Genomic DNA, 13,274 nt, shown 5'->3' on the forward strand with positions numbered 1-13,274 from the left:
ACTAAGAAAAAGTAGGTGTGGCTAAGATCACTGCATGTACTTTCCTTCATACTTAACCTAGCTTTTAGTGGTGATTCATGAATACCCTGGAGTTTAAAACTCAGAGTGGTGGTGGTCAGCAGAAATAACATACAGCTGGACTTAGTGAAAGAATGCGAGGAAATCATATAGATCTCTTGAATGGAGTATTCCCCTTGTTTCTGCTTCCTGTTTAAATCTTACAAAAACAATTTTGAGTGTATTCTTCGGTAAGCATAATGCTTATTCTAGCTATCTGTTAAGTGTGTCTTTTTAAGAGACTCACTATTCCCTTGGACAGCTATTGAAAATACAGCAGTGACAAGGGGAGGGGGTTGTAGAAGTCGGAGAAAGCACAAAAAGTGGCTGTCTTTTAAAATGGGGACAGACAAAATTATTTATTGGAAACTTTGTAGAAATAGAAGAATTGTTAGCCTGACTTCAGATCAGGACTGGCTGGTAGGGAGGGGTGGTGCTGCAGACCTCGCCTCCCAGAAAGAGTATTGCTGCTGGAAGGCCAGGTCCATGGTAGTGACCCTCCACACTCTGTGTGACATCTTTTATGTACCATTTTAATGGACTTTTGACTGCCATAAAAACAGCTGTGTAAGTGGAACCTGTCCTGAAAGATGTGATTGTAATGAAATTGGTAACAGAATGGTAGCATGGCAAAACATTCTTCTTGTTGGGTCTCTTTTCTCACAGGTGATCCAAAGCAACTTACATAACCAATTAAAAACAATAGAATCCATAAAGCCTAAAGACACTTCTGATAAATAAAAACCAAATTGCAACAAACTCAATCAATACTAATAAAGGGCATGTCTACAAGTCCCGCCCCACTAAAAGAGGCAGGACTTCACTAACTTCACTTAGGATAGCAATGTATCTGTCTGCATTTGGTATAAACTCTCTATGTGCATGTCATGGCTATGTAGATCTAGAAATTTAGGATTTGCATGTTAGAAACACAGGAAGCTTCCTTATACTAAGTCAGACCATTGGTTTAACCTGGGCCACAACCCATCCCTTTCAGCGGAGTCCCTTGCCCCTCAGGAGAGGCAGGGGGCTATTCAAAGGAAAAGAAGGTGAGAAAGTCACTTTCCACTGAAGTCTCCATCCTGGCACTTCTCTACATCAAATCCAAAGAATATAGTGTTTGTAATTAACAAATGGTCTTTTTTATCTAGATCCAAAGAAACATGTACCAAGTTCTGACACCCAGTGAACCTTTGTTCCTATTTCTTGCATTGTGTCCCCCCCCCATGCCACATTGCAAACCTCTCTTTAAACTGACAGAAAAATATAAGCTAATATCAATGGGGAAAAGTAAAAATACCAAGGTTTGGTCAAACACTTGAGCATGCATACTGTCTTTGAATCCCACCCTGTTTTCACATGCTAAATAGTGGTATTTGTTTTTCAGAACTATGAAGCAGAGCGAAGAAATCGGTCAGAATTAGAAGTTAGATGTCAACGTTTAACACTTGAACTAGCAGATACAAAACAAATGATTCAGCAAGGTGACTATAGGCAAGAGAATTATGATAAAATAAAATGGTGAGTATGTCTTAGTAAAGATAATTCTAGAAGGAACTTTCATATTACCATGCATCACCTTAAGGCAACTGGTTGTATCCAGTAGTAGTGCCTATGAACAAGCAGATTAAGGACAGAAGAATTTAATGGCCCATCTAGTCCAGCATCCTGTTCTCACAGTGGTCATTGGACCATCACTAGTGCAATGAGACTTCCTTTCTGCTCCTCCCCCTTGCAGCTCCCCCACCAATCTGCTCCAGAGGGGGGATTCCACCAAGTCTTTTTCAGCAGAACCTGTTCACACACATTCAGTTGCCAGTAAACAAGTAATGGTAGAGAATGAGCCCTTATAGTAAAGAGAACCTGTTCTCTTCCTTCACGATGCTCAAAAGATATCATCTTTGAAGTTTTATAACGTGTAAATTTATTTAATTGATTAGTTACCTGTTACATAATACATTTATCTATTAAAAACCTTTAATTTATTGATTGCTGTAATGTGATAAATTTTGTTCAAATTTATGGTTAAACCTGCTCTATTTTCCTTAGGTATAGGTATAGCGCCATCTAGCGTCCAAAGGCAAGAATGGATCGAAGTCAAGACCTGGGGCATTGAGCCCTTCCCACTCCAGTTCATTCTTGCCTTCCTTCGTTCGAGGCTTTTGGATCTGCTAGCTAGCTAAGTTGGAGTGTGTGGGATTGTACTTTTCTTCTTGTTTCCTCTCTCCCTCACCCTCTCTTTATATATATGGGACGTTATTTTTGGGGGGGGGAATTTTGTTTTTAACTCATTTTTGCCTCCCCCTTTTAGTCCCTTTGTTGGGGAATCCGGCAGCTGCCGTTTTCCCTTTTGGCTCCTGTCTCTCTGAGACGAGCCTTCCCTGAGAGCCGCGGCTGCGGCTCTCTCTCTTCAGCCCGTTTTTTCCGTTTTTTCTCCATCGGTCTCCCTTCCACAGGCGACGACCAATTTTGTTGGGCTCACCTCTCCCTTTGGACGAGCCTTTCTGAGAGCCACGGCTGCGGCTCTCTCTTCAGCCCTTGCTTTGCCTTGCCGCCGCTTTCACGCGGCGCCCGTCTTTTTAATTGTATTTTGCCTTGCAGGGAGCCGCGGCTGCAGCTCCTCTAACAACTGCTTTCGGCGGCTGCTGCCTTTTTTATTATTTTTTGCCTTGCAGGGAGCCGCGGCTGCGGCTCCTTTAACAACCGTTTTTTTGGCAGGGGCTGCTATTGGGCTGTGGCGAAAGGCGGCTGCTTCCCTTAGCAAGTAGCAGTTGGAGCTCGCTTTCGCAGCTCCTCTGCTGGCATTTCTCTGCCTTGACGCTTTCAGGTGGCTGTGGGAGGACACCCCCCCGGCTCTTTTTTACCAGTTCGCAACCTTTACTGTAAAGCACGTCACTTGCTGCGCTTGGAGCTCTCTCTTGCTCCTCCCCCCCATCTGTTTGCCTGACTCCTGCCGCGGCTGTTATAGGCCTTCTGGAGCACTAGAGGCCTTGCCTGCCCGCCATTGTGCCTTCTTCCCGGCCGCCATTTTGATTGAAATTCCCGTCCTTTTTCGCGGGCGCCATTTTGATCTGCCCATTTTTCCCGCCCTTTCTGTTCTCCTTCACTTGTTTGTACAGTTATTTAGTCAGGCTGTCCAAGTGCCTGTAGGACTTATTTTTACAACAAGTGCCTCTGCACAGCAACTGCATATTCGGACTGCACCTTGAAATTATCTGCGCTGCAGCTGCATATTGGAAGTGTACGCCACACCGCACCCCCCACCTCTGTGCGTGTGTTGGTGATAGTACTCCGCCACACTGCACCCACCACCTCTGTGCGTGTGTTGGTGTTATATATACCGTGTGTTGGTGAAAGTCCCTTGCCGCACTGCACCCCCCACCTCTGTGCGTGTGTCAGTATATATATATATATATAGTATTGCTGGGTGCTCAGAATGGCGGATCAACACTCAGATACACATTCAGCAGCGGCTAAGAGACCCTGCAAGTCCTCGCATCATAAGTCTGCAAATCAAAAACTGCCCAGGCTGCACTCCAAGGCTGTGGCTAAAACTAAACACCTGTCTCGCCTCAGTGCCACCAAAAACACACGTTACATTTCTGTGCCACATTCTCAAGCTGCTAACCAAGAGCACTTGACAGCACTCTTTCACTCTCCAGCTGGGTCATCTGAGGCTGACTTCGAGGGTTTTCCTGACCAGCCTGGGGTCTGCCACTCACAATCCAGCCTGCCGCTCCAGACCAGTGAGCCCACTGTTGCTATTCCTCCACAAACACAACCGTCTGCTGGTCCGCTATCAGGGCAACTACCTGCCTCTGTACCAGGACTGCAGTTGTCTCCTGAATTCCTGATGCAGTGAAAGATATCCTAAGCCTCTTCTCAGATCAGTCGAGAGTCCAGACAGCTCCATTGACTCAGCACAGCGAACAGCACCCTTCCTGTGCCCCAGCCCCATGTGGCTGTTCTGATGTGGTACCGCTCCCCTCGCCCAACCCATTTGACGTTGCTAGAGGCAGGATTGAAGATGACATCCCTGGGTTGGAGGACCCAGATTATTCTCTTCAAGCCGAAGGGGATGAGTGGAGTGACGAGGCAGACTTCGAGGAGGACACCTCATATCGCCTATTTGATGCGGCCAACTTTCTTCCGCTATCTCGCAGAGCTTTGGGCACATTGGGCCTTCAAACTACACAGCCCGAATCTACCACTCCCCCCATGAAAGGGGCTAAAGTCCTTAAGTCTCCAAAATCATTGGATCATTACCTTCCTGTGCCGGACCCCATTGGCAAACTGGCCAAGGAAGAGCTGGATCATCCTCTGCAGGCTTTTCCATTATGGACAAAAGGCTCTATGCACTGCACCCGGACTTTATGAATCGCTTGCTTGTTCCAGGCATCGACGAGCCAGTCTCCAGTTTGGTTTCGCGCTCGCTCCTTCGAAAGCAAGGGGAATCACAACTAAAGGACCCCTTTGAACACCGCATGGACTACGCCTTGCGTAAAAACCACGAGGCTACTGCCTTTACTATTCAGGCGTCTGCTTCAGCTTCCATATTTTCAAGAGCGGCTATGATGTGGCTAGACGAACTCTTGGATGATCCCAAACCAGACCCTGTCAAGGTCCGCAAGGGCCTGGTAAAATTACACAAGACAGTGGCCTTCGTAGCCGACGCCACACTGGATGCCACCCAGCTGGGAGCACGAGCTCTAGCCTCACAGGTGGTAGCTTGGCATACCCTTTGGCTCAGGCACTGGGACGCTGATTCTACAGCCAAGGGCAACTTGTCTAGAGCACCCTTTTCTGGGTCTTTACTCTTCGGAGATGAAGTCCTCAAGGCGGTCTTGGTAGACCCTAAAGACAGCTGAAGGCCAGTATTGGCCACTTCTAAGAGAGAGGATCGTAGGGCTTTCAGACGTTTCACCCCATATCGCGCCTTTCAGCCCTTTCGAGGAACGCGGCCTGCAGGGCGAGGCCGCAACTTTCGATCTTCTGGTTTCCGCTCCTCCAGGGGATCCTGGAACAGGCAACGTTTCCAAGCCAGAGCACAGAACAGGGGAAGTCAAGGGGCCTCAACTTCAACTTATGGCAGGGGAGCTCATCAGCGAAGACAATACTGATGCTTTCCCTGTGGGGGGCAGATTGCTAATGTTTGCAAGTCACTGGTTATGTCTGACATGGGTCACTTGGGTCAGAGATCTATTCCTCCATGGTTATGAACTGGAATTTTGGTTGACCCCTCCAGACAGGTTCATTCCATCCACTCTACCCAGAGTTTGAGACAGGTGCTGGATCATGCGGGAAGCCATAACCCATCTTCTCGACATAGCTGCAATAGAACCTGTACCACCGGAGGAGAGAGCACAAGGGGTTTACTCCCTCCTATTTGCAGTTCCCAAGCGAGATCAGTCATGGAGGGCGGTACTAGATCTCAAATTTGTCAACCATTTCGTGAAATACCGACGGTTCAAGATGGAGTCCCTGGCGTCAATTGTAGAGGCGCTACACGAAGGGGATTTTCTGGCTTCCATAGATCTCAAAGAAGCTTACCTTCATGTGCCCATCTGTCCAACCCACAGACATTTCCTGTGATTTGCCTTCAGCCCCCATCACTTCCAATATCGAGCAATGCCTTTTGGTCTCTCGTCGGCCCCGCGAGTATTCACCAAAGTGCTGCTAACCCTGGTGGCTTATCTCTGCCTCCAGGGAGTCCACATTTATCCTTACTTGGACGATCTGTTGATTCGAGCGAGTTCCAGAGATTTGGCCCTCTTTCATGTTCACTCTGCTCTTACGATTCTACGCACCCATGGTTGGCTGGTCAACTACGACAAAAGTCAACTACTACCAACTCAGAGATTACAACATTTGGGTGCAATTCTAGACACCACGCAGGCCATGATCTTTTTGTCACCAGATCGTATTACGGCCATCACAGAGATGGCTCTACACCTCGCATGTCGTTCGAGGGTGGACTTAATGCTTCTGGCAAGGGCTCTGGGAATGTTTGTCTCGACCATTCACATCGTGCCATGGGCTCGGCACCACACTCGACCCATACAGTGGGCCCTACTCCCTTTCCAACAGGACATTGCCACGTCCAATCACCGTACGGTCCACCTGCACCCATCTCTGCGGACCTCTTTCCATTGGTGGGCTACGGCCAAAAATCTCAGACTGGGAACCCCGTTCCGAGAACCAGACAGGACCATACTCACCACAGATGCCAGTCTGTCCGGATGGGGGGCCCATTGCAATTCCCAGTATGTTCAGGCAGTGTGGTCCAACACGGAAGCAAGTCACAATATCAACTGGCTGGAACTAAGAGCGGTCCATCTGGCTCTTCGGCATTTTCAACCCTTGTTCCTTCTGGACCACGTATTGATTCACATGGACAATACTTGTGTGAAATCACATCTGAACAGACAAGGGGGCACCAGGTCATGGTGCCTCCAGGCAGAAGCGTCTCAACTCTTCCAGTGGGCCGAAATACATCTACTTTCACTGAGAGCAGAACATCTCCAAGGTGTTTTAAATGTTGCGGCCGACTGGCTCAGCAGACAACAGGTGATCCCGGGAGAATGGAAGCTACACCCCATGGTGTTCAGCCTTCTCCAACGATGGTTCGGCATCCTCTCGGTGGATCTGTTTGCATCCAGTCACAATTACCAGCTACCTCGCTACTTCTCCAGGTATCTGGACAACGACGCAGAATCGACGGATGCACTGTTGACTCAGTGGCCAGCAGGCCTCCTATATGCTTTTCCCCCAATACCGCTATTGGGCAGGACCATCAGGAAGCTGCGACGCGAAAGGGCCCATCTGATCCTGATAGCACCGTACTGGCCTCGTCAGCCATGGTTCTCCAACCTGCTCTCCCTTTCAGTGATGGAGTCTTGGAGGTTGCCACTCAGACCAGATCTTCTATCTCAGGGCCCGATTTGGCATCTGGATCCCGAATGGCTCAATCTGACAGCGTGGCATTTGAATGCGGACATTTGATTCATTGGGGACTGTCTAAGGAAGTTGTGGACACAATTCTCGTGTCTCAAAAGCAGTCGACCTCTCGGGTCTACCAGAGCACCTGGTCTACCTTCGTTAGTTGGTGTGACTCTCAAAACGTTCTACCATCTCAGGCCAAGGTTCAACATCTACTGCAATTTTTACATAGAGGCCTGAAGATGGGACTGAAACCTAACACCTTACGCCGCCACCATTTCATCTATTCTCTCCGTTGCATCTCCTACTATTCCTATGGGTTCACACCCACTGGTCAAATGTTTTTTGAAGGGGGCCGTCCTACTGTCACCAGCAGTTTGTCATCGCTTTCCTTCGTGGAGTTTATCGAAGGTCCTGCAAGCCCTGCAGCGCCCTCCTTTTGAGCCCCTTCGATCTGTGCCCTTACGTCTTTTGACCTTCAAAGTCCTGTTCCTCGTGGCGATCACCTCGGCGAGAAGAATCTCAGAGTTAGGGGCGCTGTCCTCGGCCCGCCATCTCTGTATTTTCCATAAGGACTCAGTGGTACTGCGTCTAGATCCTTCCTTCCGTCCCAAGGTCATTTCGGCATTCCACTGTAACCAAGACATTGTTTTACCTTCGTTTTGTCCGATCCTGTTCATCCGCTCGAGAAGGCCTGGCACTTGCTAGATGTCCGGAGGGCCCTCAAGACCTACCTGTCTCGCACCCAGGACATACAGTCAACGGATTCTTTATTTGTATCCTTTCACCAGCGTACTCTGGGGCAAAAGGTGTCTAGCTCTACGTTATCTTGTTGGTTGCATGCCTGTATTGCATTGGCCTATGAGTCCCTTCAGCTGCCAGTGCCTTGTAACATAACGGCACATTCCACTAGGTCAGCTGCCACTACGGCTGCCTTCGCAACCAATGCTCCTCTAGCAGAGATTTGCAGAGCAGCTGTATGGTCTACCCCAAATTCTTTCATAAGATATTATAAGATAGACAGTTACACTTCTGCTGATGCCTCATTCGGGAGGCGAGTTTTACAACAGGTTATCTCTGCTAAGTAGCCAAGAGGCGGTCCCTCCCTATTAGGGGCTGCTTTGGTACATCCCACGTGATGTCGGACTACCTAAGGAAAATGTACCATTGGTATCACCTGAAGGGTGATTTTCTTAGGTAGTCCGACATCACGGCCCTCCCTTTTTGGAGGATTGGGGGGTTTTTTGCTACCTTACCACTTATTATTCTTCAATGTTATAATATTTAAACTTTTTTACCCAGTCAAGACCAATTTGGACCTGTTTAATATGCTTGCGATCTTTGGGTTATGTTTTGGGACACTGTTTCCTTGCTGTTAGGCCTGTTGGCCTTTTCTGTCTTTTCAGATATGTCTCTCACTTCGGTCTCGTCACGAATGAACTGGAGTGGGAGGGGCTCGATGCCCCAGGTCTTGACTTCGATCCATTCTTGCCTTTGGACGCTAGATGGCGCTATTTCCCACGTGATGTCGGACTACCTAAGAAAATCACCCTTCAGGTGATACCAATGGTACATTCTAGTGATCATGAACCATTCCAAATGGGTCCATTTAGAAATATATTACTACTTCCTTTGGGAATTGTAGCTTCTGAATGTTCCCATGTATTGGGGCTACTTCCTATTTTTCCCAAATGGTATTTTGAAAATAGTCAATAGAGTGGAAGGCACATATCTGGAGACTGATCTAGATCATGTTGGAACCATTACATGTGAGAATGAGCACATCAGGCCTCTTTACCCTGGCCTTCGGCACTTGAGATGTATGTTTTCAGGACTCACCCTATTCCTGTGAATGCAAATGTGCTTTTATTGAAGTGCACCTGGGAACCACATGTATGCTGCCTTTAGTTTCTATGATGAAAGAAAGATGGGGTATAAATATAATAAATAAATGTTTTAAACATTGTATTTTAAATTTCTGCAACCCTACCTGGGACCTGCTGGTGAAGGGCAGGCAATAAATATAATTTATCAGCATTGTAGGACTCTTGGCAGATCATTCCTATGTTACACAAGTGTAGGGAAATGATGAACATAAGGTTTTGCAACGTGAAATGATATTGCAACTCAAGATGGATGAGAGAGGTTTTTCAGAAAAAAATTATGAAAGAACCCAAATCTTGCAACTGGAACAAGTTCAAATATTCTTGGACTTGACAGGGGTCAAATTAACATGCACATGACTTATTGTGACTTAATTTGGGTTCCAGTGATAAAATAATATCTGAACGGCAGATCATGTTAGATTTGCACAGGAAGCACAGATCACAGAAGCAATCAAGGGCTGAGAGATCAGAATTTTACAGTACTCTGATTATTCTGTGCTTTTTTTCCCAACAGCGAGCGTGATGCATTTGAACATGATTTTTCAGAGCTTCGGAGAAAATATGAAATATTAGAAGTGTCGCACAAAGCACTAACCAAAGAAAGAAACGATTTATCGAAAGAGGTGAAATCTTCACATCTTATTTGTTTTATCCAAAATGCATATTTAAAAGATAACAAAGGCCACTATTAGAGTTTCCTCTGAACCCCCCAATTTTTTTATTACAGTTATATTTGGTATATGTCTAGAATGGTCTATTGGGTTTGCATCTCCATGCCACAATAAACTGCCTATTAATTCAGTTCATGAGCTAGGCATCTCCTTTCTGCCAATCTCTTACCAAATATTAGCTGTCTGAAACTCCACCTACCATACTTTGCCATGCAGCTTTCTTTGATCCTGTCTTTTAGGATTATCATCTATATTTAAGCAGTGTTGTCAGTAGCATGATGGGCAGAGCAATCCAACTTGTTGGAAGCCAGCGGAGGCGGAGCTGGCAGAAGGGGCTGCCACATCCAGCTGCTGCTCAGAGGCCTCTTGGAGTGGTGAATGCTGGCTACACTGGTAGGGCATAGTGGAAGGAAAGAAAATATATGGTCCGTCTGCCACCCCTTTTCCTGGCGTACCAGCAGCCGCAGTGGAGGGTCACGAGAGGGAGCTGAACAGGACTGGGATATCACATAAATCCCTCCTCAGCCCCTCCTCCAATATGCCCCTGGAACACCCCTTGTGCAGGCCTTCTGCTGGCTGCTTTTCTGCTGGGCTGGGCTTTTCTTGTGGACCTCCAGCTGAGCCGGGGTGAGGAACTTACAGTTCTTGTACGGAGGAGAGAAAGGCGGAGGGCCCTCTTTTGAAACTCTGCTTTTTTTGTGGCATGGAAATACAGGAAAAGAAGAAATCCTACACCCGAGAAAATTGTAGGGTTCCATTGGATTCCGCAGAATTGTAAAAAGTCCAATAATAACATTTATGAAAGAGCCAAGAAAGTTCCAGACGTGTGTTTTTTAAAATAAAATGGCCCTATTATTCTTGCATTGTTTCCCCTATAATAGTGACAACTAAGAGAGGTTTAATGAGAAAATGTAAGCAACGGAACACTTTTTTAAAATGTAGCAGTACAGATTGTCATGCATTAAATGGGGGGGGGAGGAGGCAATGTTGAAGACATGCTGCAGCTTTTCAAATGGCCCTCAGTGGTCTGTATCTCCAAATCTTATCTCTCAATTCTGGAGACAAATCATCCAGATGATAGGAAGAATGTTTAGGTATTCAGTATCTGTGGGTCCATAATAGTGCTTTTGGGTACCATCCTAGAGAATGCCATAAGGGAAAAGAATTAAGAAATAGCTAGTAATTTGTTAACAGCTGCTGAAACAGAGAAATGCTAAGAAATGGAAAATGTCTATTGCATCTTTTATGAAAGACTGTGGAGTGTGTGGTCTGTTGGGAGATACAAAGATAGTAAGACAGAGAAGAAATGAAAATGACTCACATTTTATGAAGATTGGTACATCTTTATTAATTTTTTGAATGTCACATGGCTGTAATCTTTTGTACACCGCCCAGAGAGCCTTCGGGCTTAGGGCGGTATATAAATTAAATTAAATAAATAAATAAAAATAAACTTATGCCGGTGTAGTTCAGCATAGCCTGGCTGAGCCAGGACCCAGCTGGCTCAGCCAGAGGTCTGCCATATCCAACTCCCCTCAGCTTGGCATAAATGCAAGTTGGATTGCACCCTTTGTTATCTTTGGGGTCTTTGTGAGTTCACATTTAATAGTTTCTGTGCCTACACAGAGCGTCATTTGGGAAACTTGGAGACAATGGAAGGATGTATTCCGTTCTTACTGAATTTCTTGAATGATTGGATTCACCAATTTGCTGTTTCCATAGACTAGATAAGGGACAGGCAAAGGAATCCCATAATATCATTCTCTAAGCGTAAAGGTAAAGGTGTCCCCGCACTTGTAATGCGAGTCGTTTCCAACTCTTAGGGTGACGTCTTGCGACGTTTACTAGATAGACCATATATATGGGGTGGGATTGCCAGTTCCTTCCCCGGCCTTTCTTTACCCCCCAGCATATGCCGGGTACTCATTTTACCGACCACGGATGGATGGAAGGCTGAGTGGACCTCGACCCCTTTTACCGGAGATTCGACTTCCTCCTTCCGTTGGAATCAAACTCCGGCCGTGAGCAGAGCTTCGGCTGCGTTACCGCTGCTTACCACTCTGCGCCTATATATCCAAAACAAAAGCATATGGAGAGAGGGGAAAAATAAGGAGACTTCACTGTAAAACATAATACAAATTCATGAATTATTCTCCAAAATGATTCTTTTTAAAAAAGGTTTAGATCAGGTCATATATCCGGATTACATTGTACTACATGCAGGAGTGAGCTAGGTGCCATCATAGTAAATGTACCTGGAGCGAGGAATAAGTATAAATGTAAATCTATATTGTTCAGTGGAGAGAGCTGTGCCATCAGTTACAATGGAGAGATACAGAATCACATCCTGTTTTTGTAAACCACCCTGGAAACTGTGCTGAATATAAATCTTCAAGGTGACATCCAGCTAAGTCATACACAGAATTGACCGACTGATGTCAATGGAATGAGGTCCATTGATTTCATTGGGTCTATCCTGAGTGTGACTAAGTTGCATACCACCCTCAGTATATAGATCTTTTAAATAAAGTAAGTAAAAGCTGTAACCTGGAAGGTGGAAGTTATACATGCAGACCGCTTGATTGTACCATAATTATTTTTTATTCAAAGGTTGCAACTTTACAGCAGTCTGTTACCTTGCTTCAGAAGGATAAGGATTACCTCAATCGTCAAAACATGGAGCTTAATGTTCGCTGTGCCCATGAAGAAGATCGTCTTGAAAGGCTTCAGGTTCAGCTAGAAGATGCCAAAAAGGCAAGAGAAGAGATTTATGAGAAATATGTCTTATCAAGGTATGTGGTTATTAATTCATTCAACAAATGATTCACCACAGTAGAATGCTGGACAAAATTATTTGTATTAAACATAGTGCTTATGGTTAATTTATCAGATTACCCCATGCCTAATCAGTTGAAATCGGATTCTGGTGTAGTGCCCTCCGGTTTCAGTTTCAGAAAAATCTTAAAACAGCAATAAAGAAATTGAGAGCTTTTAACAATCTTTTTACATTATTGCTGAAGGATTTACACAGGGAGAAATTAAGCCTATTAATATTTTTCTCAGGTTGGACTTGGATTATTTATATTACTAAGGATAGATTATCCTGATGCTTCTAAAAATTGGATTAAATAATTATTAAATCCAATGATTAAAAAAATCTCCAAGTAGCTTAACATCAGTGGTAGTATGTTTTCTGTTTGCTTCATTAGTAGTGAAGCTCCTGTAAATTTATTTGCAATCTTATATCATATTACCAGCATAAGTACAAATTCACTTACATATGAAATTGGATCTGTGAATTCTGAACTAGTATTGGTTAAGTTGGTAACAGTTTATAGGCAGTAATCTGCTGCTTTGGGGAATGACAACTCTTCCTATCATCTAGGTCAGCCTTTCCCAACCAGTGTGCCTCCAGATGTTGTTGGACCACAACTCCCATCAGCCTCAGCCAGCATTGCCAATGGTTAGGAAAGATGGGAATTGTGGTCCAACAACATCTGGAGGCACACTGGTTGGGAAAGGCTGATCTAGGTAGTGGCTGAGTGTGGGCTCAGGTTGGTGATATATAAACAAAAGAAGAAGTGCATAACAGAGACTTCTTGTTTAGGAGTAAAAAAAAATGATTCTTTTAAAAGTCAGTGGGTAAAATCCAACATCACACTCCTCTCACTTTGCAGCCCAATTTGCTTTGGAGGGGGCCCCGACCCTCATAATCAGATTG

At 45.4% G+C, this 13,274-nt stretch overlaps 1 protein-coding gene across 1 annotated transcript in view; it reads left to right on the forward strand.

The window, feature by feature from the left end:
- PIBF1 (progesterone immunomodulatory binding factor 1) overlaps nt 1-13,274 on the forward strand; it is a 192,565-nt gene that overhangs the window by 30,564 nt on the left and 148,727 nt on the right. Inside the window, exons 7-9 of the mRNA XM_061629976.1 lie at nt 1,445-1,578; nt 9,397-9,505; nt 12,164-12,345. Coding sequence (XP_061485960.1) covers nt 1,445-1,578; nt 9,397-9,505; nt 12,164-12,345 — 425 coding nt within the window. The remainder of the gene's footprint in view (nt 1-1,444; nt 1,579-9,396; nt 9,506-12,163; nt 12,346-13,274) is intronic.

This window comes from Rhineura floridana, chromosome 5 (assembly GCF_030035675.1).
Source record: "Rhineura floridana isolate rRhiFlo1 chromosome 5, rRhiFlo1.hap2, whole genome shotgun sequence".
Lineage (NCBI taxonomy): Eukaryota > Metazoa > Chordata > Lepidosauria > Squamata > Rhineuridae > Rhineura > Rhineura floridana.